The sequence below is a fragment of the Nycticebus coucang genome, chromosome 2 (genome assembly GCF_027406575.1).
Source record: "Nycticebus coucang isolate mNycCou1 chromosome 2, mNycCou1.pri, whole genome shotgun sequence".
Taxonomy (NCBI): Eukaryota; Metazoa; Chordata; class Mammalia; order Primates; family Lorisidae; genus Nycticebus; species Nycticebus coucang.
Window position 1 is genome coordinate 143986940 of NC_069781.1, and position 22232 is coordinate 144009171.

Below are 22232 nucleotides of genomic sequence, written 5' to 3' on the forward strand. Positions count from 1 at the left end.
TTTAAAAACAACATATAGAAGGTAAACCAATTACAAACACTTCCAGAGAAGAGTGGCTGTGCGGAATCTCCCCCAGCAAAGGCAGCAGGCCGTACCTTGGAGCCTTTCAGCCCGCCCAGTTGGTCCTTGTCATTTAGTCCCCACACAAACACTTTGGTTCTTATGGTAGCTGTCGATTCCAGCCCTGCAGCCTTCTTTCTGATAAGGCTAGCCAAAGGAAAAACAAAGACAAAAATAGAAATTTTTCAGCATAAAACATTTTATAAAAGAAACACAATCTCAAATACTCTTAAGTTTGCTGGGCACTTAAAACCTCAAGTATGCACAACCTCAAATACTCTGTTTGCTGGGCACTTAAAACCTCAGGTTAAGTGTTCCACAGAGGCAAGTCAATGTTCCTAAACCCAAGAATCTGGCTATTTTTTCCCCCAGAGAAAGAATAAAGGATGTGGCCGTATGACCTTGGAGGTACTCTAGGATACACACGTCCTGCTGGAACACCTGGCTACTGGCAGCTCAGCTGGAGGTCCTCAGCCCTGCTCTTCCCCAGAGGCCAGCTCCTGCCACATTGCTCAGTCCAACTCCTGACCTGCCCCTGTCAGGCTAGAGTCAAATCAGTAGCAGCCACAGCGCTCTAATTCTTAAACTGGAAGAAACCAGAAAGGAAAGCAAAGGACAGGGCTAGATTTTTTTGGTTGGTAGTTTGATGCCAGCTGCTAAAGTTGCTTCTTTGTGTTCGGGTGAGGTTTTAGTTTTTGTTTGATTTGTTCAATTTTTATAAGCTAAAGTAGACAACAGACGTCTCTAAAGACTCCGTCCTTGATACGTACGATTTTTTAACCCATTGTATATTACCAAATATTTGCTTTAAGGGATCAAAATTTTATGGGGCAGGAGTGAATGTAAGAAAACTCTTTATTAGGAGAACAAGCTATGTACAAGGTATTGAAATATCTTGTAACATATCTTTAGTCAATAATACATATGGGAAACTAGAGTGATCATAGATAACTAATGGCTGGCACCATGTAAGTATCAACCAGTCAGAGTGAGGCCAGCTACAGGTAGTCCACACGGACACAGCCCTGTTGGGTGCCAGCCCTAGGGGAGAAATCATGAACTACTGATTCATCCTGAAGTTCTTAACTAATAATGATATGCAGGAAAAAACATCACATTCAAGTGTCCAGATTTTCTTTTGTCAATATATTTAATTTTATAAAAATCTGATCAATGAGTAAAGCTAAAACAATTTTGGTTATTTTACATACACAGCATGTATATTAAGTCTGTCTGCCCGATTCGTGTTAGTAGGTACTGGATAAGAAAATGCTAACATATAATCCTTTCTCTTAAAAATACCAATGATTTCCTTATTTAAGCAAAATGGGTATTTTCTTTATTTAATTAAAGTAATGTATGCAGATACAATCAGTTTGAATTACAACATGCAGCATAACATATATTCTAGATAAGGTAATGTGCATGTTATGGTGGAACCTCTGTAAAGTTGACCTCCCAAGGGAATGGAACAAACTGGTCAACATGTGGAGTTGGCCGACACAAGGAACCAAGTACACTGTGCTGATGCACAAGTGCTGCATGTCTGGTCTAAGAAGATTAGGTTGGCACCAATGTAAGGCAGCAAATAGCAAAGCACTTAAAGCAAAGGGCATTTCAGTCAACAGAGTTCAGCCAGTACTGCAACTTCCCTCCTCTCCCATCCCTGTATGGATAGCCACACCAGCCATCCACAGTGCCTTGGGAATCCAGCAACTATCATTTTATTTTGTATACCCTTTGACTTGGCAATTTTATGTCCACCAATTTATCTAGAAATGTATATGAGGACAGTAGTGGTCTGCAATGTTTGCTGCTGGGATGGTAAACGGGCCTAGAACAACCGCACACATTCAAGTCCTGACACCAGTCGAGAATAAACGAACGAACAGGTAGAGGTACAGCAGGCAGCACTATTCTCTGCATGTGCTGCTCCCACCAGAAGCACCTGCCTTCCCACTCTGCTGCCCTGTGTGACCTGGGGCCCTGCCCACTCTGCTGTGGGCCCTGCCCACTCTACTGTCCTATATGACCAGGGGCCCTGCCTACTCCATCCTGTGTGACCTGGGGACCTGTCCACTCTCCTTTCCTGTATGATCTGGGCCCTGACCACCCTACTGCCCACTCTGTGTGACTGGGGCACCTGCCCACTCTACTATCCTATATGACCTGGGGACCTGCCCACTCTGCTGTCCTATATGACCTGGGGACCTGCCCACTCTGCGGTCCTGTATGATCTGGGCCCTGCCCACTTTGCTGTCCTCTATCATCTGGGGAGTGTGCCTTGTCATCCCGACAGATGAATGTGCTACAACAGACTCTCTAAACTGCATCTCCTTCCTATCACTTACCATGGCCCTAATGTAACACATGTCTCATTTTATTCTGCAGATCTACCAGTATCACTGGCAGAAGACGGGGCCCAGCCCACCGTAGGTGCTCAATAGATAGTATACTGAATGAATAAACACAGTAATGGTCACCAGCACAGTGCTCATAAAAACAGAACTAAGTGTATATATGGGAACACAAGCATAAGACAAGACACTGCACTCAAAAATCACATACCAGAAGCCTATTTAAGGATATGGATATTCTGGACCTGGATAGTGATGGCTACACAACAGCGCCAATGTACTTAATGCCACTGAGCTGTACACTTAAAAATGGTTAAAATGGTCAATCATGTTATGGATATTTCATCATCTAAAAATAGATTTTGAAAAGTTAATACTAAAATACTTAGCAAAAAGTTATAAAATATCCCATATTATTTCTACAGGAAAATATACTCAGAGACAGAAGTAGAGGAAAGACACAAAGATACACACCACAACAGTAACATTGATATTTCAGGTTGAAAAATTTAACATTTTTACCTACCTCTTTTGTGTTTTCCTAAATATGTGTTTCTGTATTAAACATTTTCTTGGAAATAAAAGTTAAATTATAATTTTTGAAAACTCAACTAAAATTAACCAATCATTCTTGTGGATTATGATTTACCAATCATTCTTATTTCCCTTATGAGATATGCTGTAATTAAAGATTTATTTCTCAAAGTGAGAATTTTGGAGTGGGGCAGAAGGTAAGTGAACACCAATGGCAAGCAGCTCTCACCTCCCACCACTGCCTTTCTCGTCCTCTTCCTCCTCATTGTCTGAAGCCAGGAAAGGGACTGCAGCCAAGTCTTCCTCGTCCGCACGGATGCGTCCCAGCAGGATGAGGCCATGGATCTTACAGTCGATCCCTGAACTCCTACATTGCTTTATAGCAATTTCAATATACCTGTGATACTAGATGCAACAACAATGAGCTATAAATTGTTTAGAATCAAACACATTAAATACTTGAACTGGAGAGCAGGGCATTTGAGACAGGGAAATGTGGAAAGTTAGAGCTTCTTAATTTAAGTTCTAGAAATATGAACTCAGTCAAAGTCAATGCAGCTACATCTGAGTAAGGTTTGCCTTCAAATGCGTCTACCCTGAGACTTGCAACTCTGTTTTCTTATAAAATTAAATCAGTGACAGCCTTACTATAAAATTATCACTTCATAACAAGTTTAGCACTTGATGCCAACAGGTGTGACAAAAAAAGAAAGCAATTCTGGTATCACATGTCTGATCAGAAGAAACTAAAAGATCTTTAGTGAAAACAACAATGTGTGGATGCAAACAGCAACCTGAAACACTTGACAATAATATCTTTGCAACCAAGAGAGTAAGAACAAAATTCACTTCATTTCCTTTTTTTTTTTTTGAGACAGAGTCTCACTCAGTCACCCTGGATAGAGTGCTATGGTATCGTAGCTCACAGCAACCTCAAACTCTTGGGCTCAAGTGATCCCCTTGCCTCAGTCTCCCAAGTAGTCAGGACCACAAGCGCCCACCACCACACCAGCTGGTTTTTCTATTTTTAGTGGAGACAGGGTCTCGCTCTTGCTCAAGCTGGTCTCAAACTCCTGAGCTCAGGTGATCCACCTGCCTCAGCCTTGCAGAGTGCTGGGATTACAGATGTGAGCCACTGCACCCAGCCTATTTCACTTCCTTTCCAAGCTGATCTGATAGCAGCAAATTCAAGTTGTGTAAAATAAGTTAAATTAAAATGTCACATTAAAAAAAAATACAACCTGGGGCGGCGCCTGTGGCTCAGTCGGTAGGGTGCCGGCCCCATATGCCGAGGGTGGCGGGTTCAAACCCGGCCCCGGCCAAACTGCAACCAAAAATGGCCAGGCGTTGTGGCGGGCGCCTGTAGTCCCAGCTGCTCGGGAGGCTGAGGCAAGAGAATCACTTAAGCCCAGGAGTTGGAGGTTGCTGTGAGCTGTGTGAGGCCATGGCACTCTACCAAGGGCCATAAAGTGAGACTCTGTCTCTACAAAAAAAAAAAAAAAAAAAATACAACCTATTTTAATTAAGGGGGAAAAATCAGGTTCAATTCTTTTTTTTTGTAGAGACAGAGTCTCACTGTACCGCCCTCACAGCTCACAGCAACCTCTAACTCTTGGGCTTATGCGATTCTCTTGCCTCAGCCTCCCAAGCAGTTGGGACTACAGGCGCCCACCACAATGCCCGGCTATTTTTTTGTTGCAGTTTTTGGCCGGGGCTGAGCCTGAACCTGCCACCCTTGGCATATGGGGCCGGCGCCCTACTCACTGAGCCACAGGCGCTGCCTGGGTTCAATTGTTGTACAGAAATAGCCAAGTCACTTCCCTTATCCCTTGCAAAGTATCCGCAGGTAATACTACAACAGCTACTCACCTCTGTGCAGTCAGTCAGAAGGGGCACTGTGGTATCAGCAGGGTTAATATTGATTGTCTTTAGTTCAATTAGATTATTTAGAGAATTTCCACCTAAAAAAAAAGGTAAAGAGATCAAACAAAGGATTTCTATTATTTGACAGAAAACAACCTCTTTCTGAGTAAATTAATCCAATTACCTGATACTACAACCAAGGAAGGCATGTAGCTGCTGTCCGCCGGGTCTACTATCATCTTTAATCTATGAACAAGAACATCGGGGAAAATCTCCAAACGAATCCAATGCTTAAAAAAAATCAAAACAAAACCACATTTTCTGTTAGCAAAATTCAGCTATATTTTAGCTACCAGAATAGTATCACTTAAGCTTGAATCTTCATGAAATATTTAGAGAATAAAAATTTTCTCCTAACCCTACAGAAACAAGAATATTCTACCCCATGATATCTGCTCATTAGATGACAATCTCACTACAAGTCCCAGAAACAATGTATTTATAGATGTCTAACCCAGAAGGGCCCCTTTGCACCCATCAACGAGTAGACAGCAGAAGACACCAGAGAGGAGGTGGGGAAAAGCCCTACATCCTTGGCTTGGTGTCTGTAGCTCAGTGGTTAGGACCCCAACCACATATACTGGGACTGGCAGGTTCGAATCCAGCCCAGGCCTGCTAAAACAACAATGATAATTGCAACAAAAGTAACAGCCGGGAGTTGTGGCAAGTGCCTGTAGTCCCAGTTACTTGGGAGGCTGAGGCAAGAAAATAGCTTAAGCCCAAGAGTTTGAGGTTGCTGTGAGCTGTGACACCATAGCACTCTACTGAGGGTGACATAGTGAGACTTTGTCTCAAAAAAAAAAAAAAAAAAAAAACTCTATCAATTGGTCAGCTAGATAAAATCTATTACCCATATTGTCTAAAATCTCTGACAATAACAATCAGGCTCGGTGCAGGGCTCACTCTGGGAGACCAACGTGTGAGGATCACTTAAAGCTTAAGAGTTCAAAACCAGCCTAAGGAATACCAAGACCCTGTCTCTACAAAAAATAGAAAAATTAGGCAGGTGTGGTGGTACATGCCTGTAGTCTTAGCTACTGGGGAGGCTGAGGCAGATTGATCGCTTGAGCCCATCCAGGAATTGGAGGCTACAGTAAACTGTCGGAAGCCACTGTACTTTAGCCCAGGCAACAGAGCAAGACCCTGTCTCCAAAATCAATCAAACAAACAAAAGAACTAAATGGCGTACAATTCTGTAACTTTGAAATAACTTATAAACTAAAATATAAAATGAGTACTAACAAGTAAAACATTGTAGGTTTTTCAAAGTTAATTCTGAAGATCTAAAATGCAAAACCAGGTGAATAAAAAGTACTTCCAGACACCCCTACCATACATTACCTTTCCTTGTGACCCAGACGACTGCCAGCAGGGCTCGCTGCCATCAATCAGACGAGATGCCTGGTTCACCGAGGACGACACATTCAGGCTCTTCACCATGCGGGACCAGCTGTCCAACAGCATTCCAGGCTGATTGCTGTGACAACGCTTCAGCTGTTTTCCAGAACGGCCACAAAATACTGCTGACTGTCCTATTTCAAGTGTTCAAAAAGAGAGTTAAAACAGGGCACAAGCTTCATGATTCCAAAATCAAGAATTTGACAATGATGAGCTACTTCAAGAAAAAATTTCATGGGGGCAAGACATGATTGCAAGAGGGACTTTACCTAACAATTGCAATCAGTGTAACCTGGCTTATCGTACCCTCAATGAATCCCCAACAATAAAAAAAAAAAATTTCAAATTTAAAGGCTAGCGCTAATAAATGCCCAAAATGGCATTAAAAATCTAATTGAGATACTTTACAACAATTTATGAGATGAAGTCTATATAATGCTATGATATATTCCACTAAAATCTCTCAGGTAATAGCAGATTAATATATTCCCAAACCACAAGAATATGAATAAATTCTGGGAAAAGTTCAATAACAGTGCTCACAGAAAATGTTCTTATTAGAAATCCTTCTATAAATATAGACCACAGTGGCTCACACCTGTAATCCTAGGAAGTTTGGGAGGCTAAGAAGGGAGGATCACTTAAGGCCAGGAGTTTGAGACCAGCCTAAACGAGAGCAAGACCCAGTCTCTACTAAAAATAACAAAATTAGCCAGGCATGGTGGCTGGTGCTTATAGTCCCAACTATTTGGGAGGCTGAAGAAGGAGGACTGCTTGCCTAAGAATTTGAGGTTGCTGTGAGCTATGGTGATGCCACTGTACTCTAGCCCAGTCAATAGAGGGAAGATTCTGTCTCAGCAAACAAACAAACAAATAAACTTTTATGAATACAAAGCAAAACTTAAAATCAAAATTAAAAAATATATAATACAAAGCAAAAAACAAATTTGTAAAATGTTTCTACTTCCATTAATGGCAAATGTAGAAATTCAACTAGGCTCCCCATTTGAAGCTAAGAAGAACCAGACAAAAATATTGAAAAATGAATAAACCCTCCTGAAAAAATCAGAATTAATAAGATAGTAAGGAATTACAAGAAGGTTGGAGGTAAACAGAACTGAAGGCAAGAAATAAATTCTCACTTCTCTGGTCAATTGATTTTCAACAAGGGATACAAGACCATTCAATAAAAAGGAGCACCTTTTCAACAAACGGAACAGGGCAATCAGACATGCACATGTAAAAGAATACAGTTGGATCCTCAGATTGTACCATATTTTAAAAAGTTTCTCAAAGCGCATCAAAAAGCTAAATTTAACAGCTAAAACTATAAAACCCTTAGAAAGAAACACAGAGGCTAATATTCATCACCTTGGGTCTAGCAATGGTTATTTAAATTGACAATAAATTCAAAGGTAACACAGCACAGATAACAAAAGAAAAAAGTAGATAAAGGTAACACAGCACAGGTAAAAAAGAAAAAAGTAGATAAATTGGATTTCATTAAAATTAAAAATTTTCATGCATTACAGGACCCTATCAAGAGAATGAAACAATAGCTTACAGAATGGGATAAAATATGTGCAAGTTTCACCTAAGAAGAGTTTAATGTCCAGAATCTATAAAGAACTCATACAGTTCAGGGTGGCGCCTGTGACTCAAGGAGTAGGGCGCCAGTCCCATATGCCGGAGGTGGCGGGTTCAAACCCAGCCCTGGCCAATAACCACCAAAAAAAAAAAAAAAAAAGAACTCATACAGTTCAACATCAACAGATTTTAATGAGTGAAGGACTTAAAAGCACATGGAAAGAGGCTCAACATCACAAGCATCTTGGAAGTTCAGATCAAAGTCACAGGTACCACTTCTCAACCTACTAGGATAGCCATGTTAAAAAAGAAAAGGTTACAAGTGTTGGTGGGGATGGAGAAAAACTGGAACACTCATACACCACTGATGGGAATGTAAAATGGCACAAAATATTGAAAACATTTTTACATTACTTAAAAAGCTAGACAAAGAACTACCATATGACCCTGCAATTCCATTCCTAGGTATGTACACAACAGTTTTGAAAACAGGGGCTTAAAAGCTACCAGTGCTCATAGAAACACTATTCACTATGACCAAAAGGTAGAAACAACCCAAATGTCCATTAACAGATGCACGGGTAAATAAAACACAGTATATACAGATAATGGAAGGTTACCCCATTAAAAGGAATGAGGTTCTGAAACATTCTACAGCACAATGAACCTTCGAGACATTATGCTAAGTGAAATAAGACAGGCACTAAATGATAGATATTATTAATATTTGGCTCCATTTACATGAGGTACTTGGAGTGAATTCACGGAGACCAAAGAGTCAAGGTTGTCAGGAATGCCACAGGGACAAATGGGGAAGTCAAATTGCTTAATGGGCACAGAGTTTCTCTTTGGGGCAGTGGACAAGTTGTGGAAACAGAGAGTGGTGACTGTTGTGTGGCACTGTGCTTAATACCTCGAATTATAAACTCAGAGGCTAATTTTAAGTTATATACACAATATGCCAAAAGAAGTACATATGTTTTAAGAAGGGGGAAAAACTGTAGTAAGATTATAATTCTAAACACATTTGACTTCGGCAATTATAAGAGACATAAGATACAATATACAAGATAACAAGTGTTATCAGTATATACTGAGCATTACAATTTTAATAAGTTTTTCCTTTCTTAAAATGTGTATATGTAATTATCTAGTTATAATAGCCGTCTGTGTATTTTGTCATAATAAAATATATAAGAAAAGGCATACAAATAAAAACTCACTCTCCATCTAATCAGTTCCATACTCCATGCAGCTAAAACACTAATTCACTTCTTGAGATTCTTTCAATATTTTTTATTTATTTATTATTTTTTTTTTTTTGAGACCAAGTCTAAGTTTGTAGCCCTCAGTAGAGTGTCGTGGCATCACAGCTCACAGCAACCTCAAACTCTTGGGCTTAAGCAATTCTCTTGCCTCAGCCTCCAAAGTAGCTGGGACTATAGGCGCCCGCCACAGCACCCGGCTATTTTTAGAGATGAGGCCTCACTCCGGCTCAAGCTGGTCTCAAACCTGTGAGCTCAGGCAATCCACTAGCCTCGGCCTCCCAGTTTCTTAGTGTTTTTTAATGAAAATACAAGCAAACAAATCTAGTTATTCTCACTCCTCCCCACTTCTTAAAAGTGGGCCAGTCATCAGTGGGTAAGATCGTCTCTTATCTCACTGTGCTCACTCTCACGCTCACTGTACGCACAGAAGCCTTACAAGAGTAAACTTCCCTACGTTTGTGTCCACAGTAACTATCTTATTATCATGTCCAAAATGATAATATTTGGTGCAAGAGAGAATTTATTCTGTCATACCTGGTTCATTTATTCTGCCAAATGTATGCCTGGTGTTGTGTTTTCTGGTCTTGAAACACGTTTCACAAAAATCAAAGTCATCACAGTTTCTACATTTGAATCTGGATCCATTGATAGGAAACATTTGACAGCCATCACATCTGTTTTTAAAATAGCCGTTTAACAGATAAGAAAAAGATGAGATCATTTATTAAACTTAATTCAAAAGAAACCCATTCTTCCGCAAACAAATCTAGCAATGATAAAAATCAGAACTCACGTGACCCCAGGATGAACACTGGGCACCAGCTCCATCTCTGATAACAAGCCTGTCCAGTGAGACTGCTGGGGGAAGTCCACAATGATGTCTTTTCCATTAGCACTGAAAGCTAGGACAGAGTGGAAATCACCTGAATATCTTCTTTATCACCAATAAAAATCTAAACTGGAAATTAAAACTATACCTAGCCATGTGATATTATATTATAATTGTTTATGTTTTACATAGAGTACTAATCTTTTAGAGATAAGTACTGAGACACTTATGGATGAAATAACACATGATGTTAAGGCTGTGTAATGGGCACATGGTGGTTGATTCTATAGGTGGTCCCGAAGTCACGGGTGAGGTAACATTCCAGAGAATGTCTTTGTACGTAACTCAGATCTCTGAGGAATAGTATGTATATGGTAATAATAACAACAACAAGAATACTCTAGGGGTGCATATGTGATAATAATACCACATAATACTATAATAACAATAATATCCCTGCACTGTATTAACAAGTTACAGAAACTATTCTACTCTTTTAATTCAAACAGAACATAAAATTATAAAAAAGTTTAGATAAGAGACAGGAGAAATTTCAGAAAGGAATATTAAAGGTTAACACTCACCTAATGTTGCATCAATCTTAGGCTGATAGAAATGTTACACTTATTTTGATCTTCTAACCAAACCAATAATAAGTAACCTTTCCACTTCAGCAATTAATCCACTACCCTACCTAGTAATGACTCATGGTCTCACTGCAGCACTGCCTTTCACACGTTCCCTTATTCTCACTTTATCCTTATCATCATTCCCATACACCTGCAGCTGAAAGAAGCCCCAGGCTCTCCCAATGAATGACAACGTCTGTCCTTTCTCCAAATGCTTAACTGTTTCTATTGTGGTCTTCACTGTTCACGACCTTTCTCCTCCCTGCAGGGCCATCTGGATTTGCAGTGGACTTGTCACTCTGCAGGCACTGTCACCTGGTAATCACAGACTCAAAAATCAAATCAAGAAGCTACCATCAGAGGGATGGTATGCATCAATAGCCACAGAGCAGGGAGACCTGCTGTGGGCACAGAAACCCTGTGCCAACATGCTGTTACTCCATGTAGATGTTTACATGTGGGACAAACAAGTTCCCAGATTATTAATTTAATTATTTAGTTACAATTATCCTTAAGCGCCTGTTCACACATATGAATGTCATAAGCCAGGTCACCCTCAGCCCAGGGACTGCCTGTACTATACTCTTTTCTTCTGTATATGTTTAAAATTTTCCACCGTAAGAAACTTCATGTGTTCGATTTAAATTACAGTGTCAAAAATCCCATTTACTACATACTTTCAGCAGCTTAGCATATAAAAACCACACTCATAATGTTAAAACTTCTATTCTGTGACAAATGCCATGTGCCACTCAAAACATTAACCTAGAAACTAATTCTTGTCTCTAAACCTAAATTCTTGTTTTTAAATCTTTTTATGTTTATAAATTTACTAAGAATTCTTAAGCAAAGACAAATGTTACAATAAAGTGAAATATTAACTAGGCCATTTTTTTTTTTAGAGACAGACTCTGGGACAGCGCCTATGGCACAAAGGAGTAGGGCGCTGGTCCCATATACGCAGGTGGTGGGTTCAAACCCGGCCCCGGACAAAAACTGCCAAAAAAAAAAAAATAGAGAGAGACAGAGCCTCACTTTGTCCTCTCCATAGAGTGCCATAGCGTCACAGCTCACAGCAACCTCCAGCTCTTGGGCTTAGCTGATTCTCTTGCCTCAGACTTCTGAGTAGCTGGGACCACAGGCACCCTCCACAATACCTGGCTAGTTTTTGTTGCAGTTTGGCCAGGGCTGGGTTCAAACCTGCCACTCTCAGTATATGGGTTGGCGCCCTACCCACTGAGCCACAGGCGCCGCCCTAGGCCATGTATTCTGATGTTACCTGAGAAACTTTAACACCATCCTTATCAACTGGGGAAGCACTGTCAAATGTGACTGTTTTCTAAGCAATCTGATATAAAGAGCTTTCTACAGCACAGTCCATAAAAAAATAAATAAATAAATCATCTCTTTATAGTACCAAAAGAGTCTGAAAATAAGATCATGTGCATATTTGATTAATTCTCATGCGATTGTTAAAATGGACATAATATTCCTTTCAAAGTGAGCCAGGGGAATGGCTAGAAAGGTCAATAATATCACCATAAAACCTGAGATGGGCATGTCCACTTCCTAACTCCCATCACTAGTATATTGACATTTCTTAAATTCAGACCTAAATTTTTATATGGCATGAGAAAGAAAAGCAGTCTCTGATAGCTGCCTGTCCCTCAGACCAGACTAGTCTGTGACAGACAGATCAAGACAGAAACAAAACAAAACAGCTCCTTAGCCACCTATGATCCAGGTCATGTCTAATCCATACCACAAACACACATCCCCTTTCCTGGTGATATAAACAACTGTTTCCTGACCAATCATAACTTCAGTCTTGCTCCATTCTCTCTGCTTTATAATCTCTCTACATAAGATTTATTAAGACACTTCAGTTCTAAATCAACCCCTCCCAACCCATGCTTCCTTACACCCTGCCCAAAATACCCACCACGAGCCTCATTAGTCCTTACTCACATCTTCTGATGGAGACACCCTGTTCCCTAAGAACAGTATCTAAGCACATGTCCTCCCAAATTGCAATGGGTTAACAAATCTGACTTGGTTCACCTGCAGGTGTATCCTTTGTGGCCTTTGGATGGAAGGCACTGACAAGCCAAAGAATACTACATATCGTACGACCTTCTTCACACCCTTTTCTTGCCCATAAAGGAAAAAATTCACATTAGTTAATAAAAAGTTAACAAGTGGAATTTTGTTGCCTAGATAATATTACCTTTCACAACCCCCACGCTTTGATGCGTCACAGACCCCCATTTGTATTTTGGAGTGGTAACAGAGGCTTTGACCCGTACTTTATCACCAATCTTGATGTGAGAAGAAGAACTTGGTGGAGGATAGCCTAAAGACAACAAAAATAAATGCAATGTAATTAGCATTCATTTCTGGGAACTATGTCTGTAATTAAGAAAAAGCAGAAGAATGTAATAAAGAATGAGCACCTATCAATTCCACGTGAATGTACCTAACCCAGTAGGTGCCCCCTTTCTGCTGCCAGTCACACTGCACGTTGAGGTCGTGCAGTCCATCTCTATCCAGCTTGATGACTTTGCCCACGTCACCTTCACACACTTCTTCATAGGTTCGACAGCATCTAACCATCATTCCCACCTAAAATTAAAATGGAATTGAACATCCAGTCCAGTGACACAGATGAAACAAGCTACAAGCAGCATTATATTCTTAAGAAGGAATTCACATAAGCATCACTTTATGCTAAATGGAACTGTGGCTCTTCAGAAAACTGGTTGGCTCTATGTCTCAAGCAGGAAACAGACAACATGATCCTGGATCGCCTTGTGCCACAAAGCGAGGGAGCCACCAGAGATCACTGAATTCCTCAAAAGGACACTCCCACATCAAAAGGAATAACAGCTGACACACATCCAGGTCTAAGAGCCCACAAATTCATCATGATAATAAACACCAAAGCATCCTGGTCACTTTTATAAGCACCATAGCCCCAACGGATCATTTTGAAAATTAATAAAGCCTCCTTATGTTATAAAGAGTAATCAGGGTTGATAAAATAGTTTTCTTCACTGAAGAGAACTCCAGCTAAATTAGTGGTTCTCAACCTGTGGGTTGCGACCCCCAGGAAGGAACTGTATTAAAGGGCCGCGGCATGAGGAAGGTGGAGAACCATTGAGCTAAATTCAGAAACCACGACAAAGTTAGAAAATCACCATGGGGAAGTTTCTCATGATGGGTCTAGGACAGTGATTTACATCAGTGTGCCCAATTTTTAAAGATCATTAATTAGATTATTTTCAAAAGATGTGCAAAGCACAGGGTCAGTGTCCGTAGCTCAGTGGTTAGGGTGCCAGCCACATACACCAGGGCTGGTAGGTTAAAACTTGGCTTGGGCCTGCTAAACAAACAACAACAACAAAAAATAGTAAGCTAGGCATTGTGGCAGGTACCTGTAGTCCCGGTTACTGGAAGGCTGAGGCAAGAGAACAGCTTCAGCCCAAGAGTTTGAGGTTGCTGTGAGCTATGACATCACAGCATTCTACCAAGGGCAACAATGTGAGACTCCTGTCTCAAAAAAAAGTGCAAAGCACAGTAAGTATATTCTTTTTTTTTTTTTTTAACTATATGTTGATCAATATAATTTAACTGTGCCATAGAAGTTTAACTACCGGTTCAAATATGCCATGAGATAAAAAAAAGGTTGAGAAACGCCAGTCTAAGTGATGACACCAGTGGCTATTAGAGCTGCAAGGTGAATCATGAACTTGATTAGGACGGTGCAGGTTGACAAGACCAAACCCGTCTATGAAGCAGGAGGAAACTGCCACCTATAGCGGCTTCCTACTAAGATGTGGTCTGTGTAGGTCTCCCCTCTAGCGCTCTCTCTCCTACTTTACTGGAGAAATGGAGAGAGAAAAGCAGCCAACGCAAGGCAGCTACCCCCAAATCCAGAATGTAAGGCATTCAGAGAACAAAGTTGGGGCCACAAATAAATAGTATCACAAAGGGATGACAGTGGAGAAGAGAGCTGTTACAGACTGAATGTCTGTGTTCCCACCAAATTCATAGTGTTGAATGAAGCCCCAGTCCCTCTGTACTAGGAGACAGGGCCTCTACAGAAGTAATAAGGTTAAAATAGGTCATAAAGGCAGAGTCCTGATCCAATAGGATTAGTCTCTTTATAAGAAGAGACACCAGAGCACCCTGCTTGGCTGCAGCTACCCCTATCCCAGCCCCACCTCCATGTGAAGACACAGTAATAAGGTGGCCACCTACAAGCCAGGAAGAAAATCCCCACCAGAAACCAGCCCAACTGGGACCCTGACCCAGCCTCCAGAGCCGTAAGTGAACGTCTGTTGTTAAGCTACTGCCAGTCCAGATTATTTTGTCATAGCAGCCGGAGCTGATCTGAGAGAAGGGGGAGCCATGTAACTTCAGAGACACATTACCCAAACAAATAAGGTTTATGAGTTTGTTTGTATTTAAAACACTAACCATAAAAAAACTGGGAAAGATATATTAGACTTCAGAAACACATTACCCAAATATAAATAAGGTTTATGATTTTGTTTGTATTTAAAACACTAACCATAAAAACACTGGGAAAATCTAACTTTCAAGAAACTGGGAAAACCTGAGCAAGCACCAGATGTAAGATCATATTGGGTTATTTTACATAACTGAGATTCATTATTTAAAAATAAAATGCTTTCTCTATCAGGGACACATACTGACACATTTACATAAGATGATTTGGGGGCCCTCCTCTGAAAACAAATGAAGTCGAAGCAAAGAAAGGATTTAAGATGGATAAGACCACATAAAATATAACTAGATTTTAAAAGTTAGATGACATGAGAATGATATAAGAAAACAAGCAAAAAAACATACAAAAAGTGTCACCATGAAAGTAACAGAGAAAAGCCATTTCTGTGTCACACAGTCTCCCCCTCCCTCCCCGACCACCCACCCATCTTCTGCCCCTCTGTCCTTTGATCCCTCTAGATTGGGTGCCATCCTGCTAAGCTGTTCACATACCCTCACACCTCTTCAAGGTAGCCCCCACCAGCCCCAACAACACACCCCTCTCTCTGATCCCTTCCCTCCACTCTCTGCTTCTAACTTATCTCAGCTAACTGCCCAGGCCTGCCTTGGGCCACCAGCACACAGGCTCCCTGAGGATAAGCACCTCTGTCCACTCACGCCTGGCTTACTGGAGATAGTAGTGATTAAGGCTCCAGTCCAAGATGTTGACTCACCTGAACACTCTCTCTCACATACACAGCATAGTCATCGTTGCTCAGAAAATCAGATCGTGTTTTGTAGGTCCGGCTCTCTGTCACAACAGCACCAGTAGACTACAAAAGATGAATACAATATTTTTTTAAAAAAAGAGAAAACTAGATCAATCTACTTAAAAAAGAAGTCTGTGAAATCTATTAAAAAGTATGGGCTCAGCACCTGTAGCTCAAGTGGCTAAAGCACCAGCCACATACACCAGAGCAGGTGGGTTCCAATCCAGCCCGGCCCTGCCAAACAACAATGACAACTACAACCAAAAAATAGCCAGGCATTGTGGCAGGTGCCTGTAGTCCCAGCCACTTGGGAGGCTGAAGCAAGAGAATCACTTAAGCCCAGGAGTTGGAGGTTGCTTTGAGCTGTAACGCCACAGCACTCTACCCAGGGCGACAGCTTAAAGCTCTGTCCCAAAAACTATACATAATGAAATACTACATTATATTCCATACTTCAAAAATACTATATATTTCATACTATAAAAATCTTCATTTATAGAAGATTAGTATAGTAGCATGGGAGAAAGAAACAAATCTCAAAGCTGAAGTAACAGATTTTGGAGAAATTTCCAAATTAATCCTATAAAACAATTTACTCAGGTCAGAAATCAATCACACAGAACATGACATTTTAATCAATCACACAAAACATGACGTTTTAATAAAGTATCTTCTCTTTTTCTTTGAGAGACAAGAGTTTCACTCTGTAGCCCTGGGTAGTGTGCCATGGCGTCATGCTAGCTCACAGCAACCTCAAACCCCTGGGCTCAAGTGATCCTCCTGTCTCAGCCTCCCAAGTAGCTGGGGATACCAGCACCCACCACAACATCTGGCGAATTTTTCTATTTTTTGTAGAGACGGGTCTTGCTCTTGCTCAGGCTGATCTTGAACTACTGAAGTGATGCTCTCACTTCGGCCTCCCAAAGTGCTAGGCTTACAGGTATAAGCCATCACGCCCAGTCCAATAAAAAACATCTTCTAGTGACTACCCAACATCATCAGATGTTTGAGCAAGAGTCTGTTTTGAACCTAATAGTAATTTTGATATAGAAAACCCAATCATCACTTCAGTGTTGAAACAGACGGCTTTGTCCTGTGCCCAGCAGAGCTGCAGGTAAGTAGCTTAGGGACTCCAGGGACAGAGGAAGGGAGCACACAGGACAGTCATGACATAAGGCAGGAGCAGGTCAGGGGGCAGGCAAGTCATGGGAGGCACTGACCACAGGGTAGGCTGTGTCGTCCATATCCTCCACCTCCTCCTCATCTGAGTACTCCTCAGACGCTGTGTCTGCATCCGAGAGCTCCGTGACCTGGACGTCAGAGTGATCCAGCAGCCACCCGACCAAGGCTTCCACACCTAAGAGCAAGCACACATAGCACACCATGGGCCATGTGAGGACTCCCAGCCTGAAATTTGAACCCCACATCAACGAGCGCTGGCGAGGAAACACACTACCAGGCAGGCCCGACGCGTTCCCAGAGGTGCCCGTGAGCGACTTCAGTGCAAATTCGATGTTCCTCCGGGGAAAGCCCATTTCCATGAGCTGCCCCACAATTGGCAGAGCGGGAACAGGAGGCTGCTTGCGCCGCTTCACCCTGGTGGGGCGGACGTGCTGCACAGTCACAGGCGTGGTGGCCTCACTGGAGCTGCAGTCTTCAAACCCTGGGCTCAAAGGGTGAGTGGACTCCACAGCTAGACACTGGCACACTGCAAGGGCAGCAGCCTGCGTAGACAAGAGGATTCCAGAGGTCTGTGACACGCCTCAGTTAACGCACAGTCTACATGAGGAGCGGATGAACTGCAATGCAGAGGCATCAAAAGCCCAGATTTGCATGCATTATAAGTGAGTCAATAAAATGTTAGAAAATGACGAAGCCAGGTTTGACAGTTTAATAAAAAGGGAAGATTTGGTGATTAAATAACTTCCATGACTGTTTCAGAACACCAAGAGCCTAGTAAATTAGCCCAGTGTCAATATTCAATATGGAAAACTTCCCAACAGCCCAGAGCTTGACTGAAAGAGAGTGCAGGGAGGAAGGACATGCCCCCCTTGTCACAGCCAGGCACCTGCTCTTACCTCTGTAACACAGGCCAGAAACAACATGCGACTCTCACATACCACTAACTCAACCTCAGCTATTTAGGACTAAAACACCTGCTTTGGAGGTTTAAGATGGTGTTAAAAAATAAGAGAAATAAAGAATATTAGTCAGGAGACACATTGCAGTGAAACAGTGAACACCCACACCGCCACTGTGTGCAGCACACGCCCTGATCATAGCCCCACACCACTGTCTGATCTACTTGCAACCCCTGGTCCCCAACCCCAGCCACTCTCATGGTGCTAAAGACCTGCTATTCTGTTAAGCTGAGCATATGAGGAAGAAAGGAGGATGAAACCAAGGACACTGCTTAGGAAGTTAAGAAGCCTAGGGTTTTGTAGCAAAGTCTAAGTAAGACGAAGTGATGGGTTTCATCCCTAAAGTTTGTAACTCAGAATCAGATTGAGTGTTCTGGTTCTGGAAATAAGTAGTTAGGAAGTATTAGACTAATCCTCTGCTATTAATAATTATGAATCCTGGGCAAAATAGTTTTAAAAATTGCTTGAGGGTACTGGAGAACAGCTGAAGGAATCAGAACTGGAATGAGTGCAACATGGATGCAGGGAGACGTGCAGGTCACCACAGACAGCAGCAGTGTTCCTGGACTGCAGGTGCAGGCTGAGCTTTGGAGCTGCCCGAACAATTAAGAGAATAAGGGGAGTGACCCTGATGGAGAAAGCACAGAGGGAAAGGTCACAAACGTGTATACAGACTACCCTCAAATCTTTGGCTGATTCCAAAACACAGCATTGTGTGAATAGCCTGGCTCTTCCCAAGGGACTGGAGAAGGCCAGAGGGATCTCTGCAGCTGCCCAGGACTGGGCCATATTTGAGATTCAAGTCCACCTGAGTATGTGTCAGGAGAGAGGGTGTTGAAGCCTCCACTAAAACCCAAAATTGATTTTAAATTCCTTAGAATTAAGGACCTGGAACTAGAATGGACAGAAACAAAATAAACCATCATTAAAAAGCCTAGCGCCAAGTCTCCTCAGGACCGAGACCTGCCAGGCACTGACTGCCTGTGAAAGGAAACCCACACGCTCCAGTCAGAATCCAGACCCAATACGATGTAAGGTCCCAAACATCCAGAGTACAATAAAAAATTCCTAGGGCGGCACCTGTGACTCAAAGGAGTAGGTTGCCGGCCCCATATGCCAGAGGTGGCGGGTTCAAGCCAAGCCCTGGCCAAAACTGCAAAATATAAATAAATAAACAAATAAATAATTCCTGGATATGCGAAGAGCAAGGACCAACAGCTGACTGTTAGTCAGGAGGAAAGTGCTGAGACTGGCAGGGTGTGGCATCAGAAACAGCAAACAGGAATGCCAGAAGGAGGCTGAAAGTGTGAAGTGAAGGCAGACGTCAGGATGAGGAGAGCTGTCAGGAGAGGGATCAAACTCTAGAACGAGCACAAAGTGGAAACAGGAGAGCTGAACAATGTGAAGCATTTCTTGGATAAGCAAGACAGCAGAGCAGACCCAACAACGCAGAGCACCCTGACCTTTAAAATAGATCGCTACAAATTAACTAAGCTGATTAGTAAAGACAAAAAAAGATTTTGAAAACAATGGAAAGAAACTAGCAGTCTCACATGTGTAATGGTAGTCCCATAAAAGAAAAAAAGGATACCAAGAAAGGAAAAAAACAATAGTCAAAAGTTTCCACATTTCGGCTTGGTGCCTGTAGCTCAAGGGGCTAAGTTGCCAGCCACATACATCAGAGCTAGCGGGTTCAAATCCAGCCCGGGCCTGCCAAACAACGATAACTACAACCAAAAAATAGCCGGACATTGTAGTGGGTGCCTGTAGTCCCAACTACTTGGGAGGCTGTAGCAAGAGAATCGCTTAAGTCCAGGAGTTGGAAGTTCCTGTGAGCTATGATGCCACAGCACTTTACCTAGGGTGACAACTTCAAGCTCTGTCTCAAAAAAGAAAAAAAAAAAAGTTTTCAAATTCGATAGGAAAAGAGGAATCATGTCATGGATACAGATAACACAAGCAAATCCCAAAAAGGATGGAGGACAACACCATGCATACATAGGCGCATCTAAGCCAAGCTGCAGAAAACCAAAGAAAAATAGAAAATACTAAAAGTGGCCAGAGAAGAGACACAGGTGAACAAAGGTTAAGAATGATGGCCAACTTCCCATCATAACCAATGGACTCAAAACAACAGAAGGCCTTTGCCTCTCTTTGCAATGACAGCTCTACCTTCCGTTCTTAGTCTTAACAGGCAGCCTCCTCGCAGCTGGGCACAGGCTGGGCCCCGCCTGACACACTCTGAAACTGCTCAGCTTCTTCCTGCTCTTCCTACCAGGGAGACTGGAGACAGCCCCTGCAGCCCCTTTACATTGAACCTTCACCTCAGATTTCCAGGCCTAGCAGGGAGCTGGAGTTCGACACCAGTTCAGAAAAGGCATGGCCACCTCCTCCTTCCCTACCCCATGCCCCAGTTTCTTGCTGTCCCCCCCTCATCTTTACAGCTCACTCAAGGACTGAGGAAAGCCCTCCCATGGGCCCCAGACAGACACTGCCTCACTCTGGATCCTGGCTCCATAGGGCCTTAGTGTCTGAAGACGTCTAATAGGGTAATTTCTGCCTGCCAAACCAGGCGCTGAGGTTTTTGCTTTTGTCTTTCATAGCCTACCCAGAACTTGTTTGAATTATACAGCAAGAGGATTTTAAACATCTAGTCCTCTAAATGCCTGCCAATGGAATCTCTTGTTCTTCTCAGACCCCGACACTTTGCCTCCTCTGTGGGAACATCCAGCAGCCCAGAGTGTGTGCCCCACTGTGTGGGAGGGCAGAGGGCCCGGCAGCAACAGAGCACACCGGAAGCTGAGGAGTGAAGGACATACCAAGCAAGTGCCACAGTCCTCAGTCTAACGGTCTCTTCCAGTCCTAGAAAAGGACCCTCTGTGAATATGTGAGTGTTTAAGCCATGCTGCATCTAGTGAGTGTTTGCAAACAATTTACACAAATCCAAAACTTCAACCTTTCACTTTTTGATGCTTTGCTGACTGTGCCCAAACATAGCAAAGTCTAACAGTCATAACATTTATTTGGGAATGACCATTTAAAATTCAGAATATATCCTTAATAGAATATACATCTTTTAAAAATTCATTAACAACTGAGTACTCTGAAGTAGAAACTTGCCAGGTGTGAACAACTATACCTCCAGTTCCTGTTTATCGAATATGGCCTTCACAGGGGATGGCTGGGTGGCCGCAGCCAACAACTGCTGCAAGAGGATCATGGGGGGCTGAGGCCCTTCAGGGGACAGGTCCCCGGGGTCAGGGGATGCGACTGCTCCATCATCTAAACATAAAAACAAAATATGCGCAACATTCTATTTTCAACTGCAAACATCTCTATTATTAAACAGGACATATTGAGCATGTTAAGCTAGATAGATCTCTGCCTCATTATAGACAGATCACCAAATCTTCAAGACTCAGATATCAAACAAACAAAATTAGACTTTAAACAATTTTCCACTACCTTTTTGGTCTCTGTCCTTCATTAATTCATCGGTCTCCTAGTCTCAGATTTCTGCCCTTGGTCCAATTCTCTCACACCATTCTTCCATGCTCACTGCTTCAGTAGCCCCTACAATGGACACCTCTCAAGTCTGCATTTCTGCTCTGGCTTTTCCCACTGAGCCTTACTCAAATCACATAATGCACTAATTCCATAGGGGTCATGTGGTCAGGGTAATGGTGTCTTGTCTATTTTAAGTGGGCTTTCCGTGAGGACTTTCAGGCTCCCTTTGCTACAGCACCAGGTATCCAGAGCCCCAGGCACCTTTCACACAATTCAGTCTATCTAGCAGTGGGAAATCTTTCTCTTAAAGGGTCAGACAGTGTACAGTTTAGGCTTATGGGCCATCAGGTCTGTGTGACAGGTACTGGACTCTGCCAACAAGGAGACGCCTGCCTTCCAAAAAACTTTATTTACAAAACCAGATGCCATGAGTTTGTTGGTCCTTACAAAAACAGGTGCCATGGTAGTTCCACAGCTCCACCTAGAGCACCACTCCCACCCCCCTGCCCCGTTCAGCCCAACACATAACCCTGAGTCAGCTCTGTTATCAGGGTCAGCGCACAACAGCCAACCCAATTCCCAGGCTCCAGTTTCCCAATCCCTTCAGGTACGAATTATCTTCAACATCCCTACCACCTCTAATAAGAATGAATAAGAATGAAATCACTTTCTCTCAAACTAGGCTAAAGGTTTAAAATTAATTTCACAGTATCCTCTCAT

At 42.4% G+C, this 22232-nt stretch overlaps 1 protein-coding gene across 11 annotated transcripts in view; it reads right to left on the minus strand.

The window, feature by feature from the left end:
• Positions 1–22232, minus strand: part of HERC2 (HECT and RLD domain containing E3 ubiquitin protein ligase 2) — a 275737-nt gene that overhangs the window by 65272 nt on the left and 188233 nt on the right. For 10 of the 11 annotated variants that reach the window (XM_053582031.1, XM_053582025.1, XM_053582027.1 and 7 more), the window contains 13 exons: positions 21145–21287; positions 17318–17588; positions 17085–17221; positions 15829–15927; positions 13039–13207; positions 12813–12938; positions 9921–10029; positions 9662–9801; positions 6216–6406; positions 4999–5104; positions 4821–4912; positions 3181–3356; positions 96–207 (listed from right to left, as the gene is read on the minus strand). In XM_053582031.1, the coding sequence (XP_053438006.1) occupies positions 96–207; positions 3181–3356; positions 4821–4912; positions 4999–5104; positions 6216–6406; positions 9662–9801; positions 9921–10029; positions 12813–12938; positions 13039–13207; positions 15829–15927; positions 17085–17221; positions 17318–17588; positions 21145–21287 (1871 nt within the window). The remainder of the gene's footprint in view (positions 1–95; positions 208–3180; positions 3357–4820; positions 4913–4998; positions 5105–6215; positions 6407–9661; positions 9802–9920; positions 10030–12812; positions 12939–13038; positions 13208–15828; positions 15928–17084; positions 17222–17317; positions 17589–21144; positions 21288–22232) is intronic. The other variant, XM_053582026.1, reaches the window with a different exon arrangement.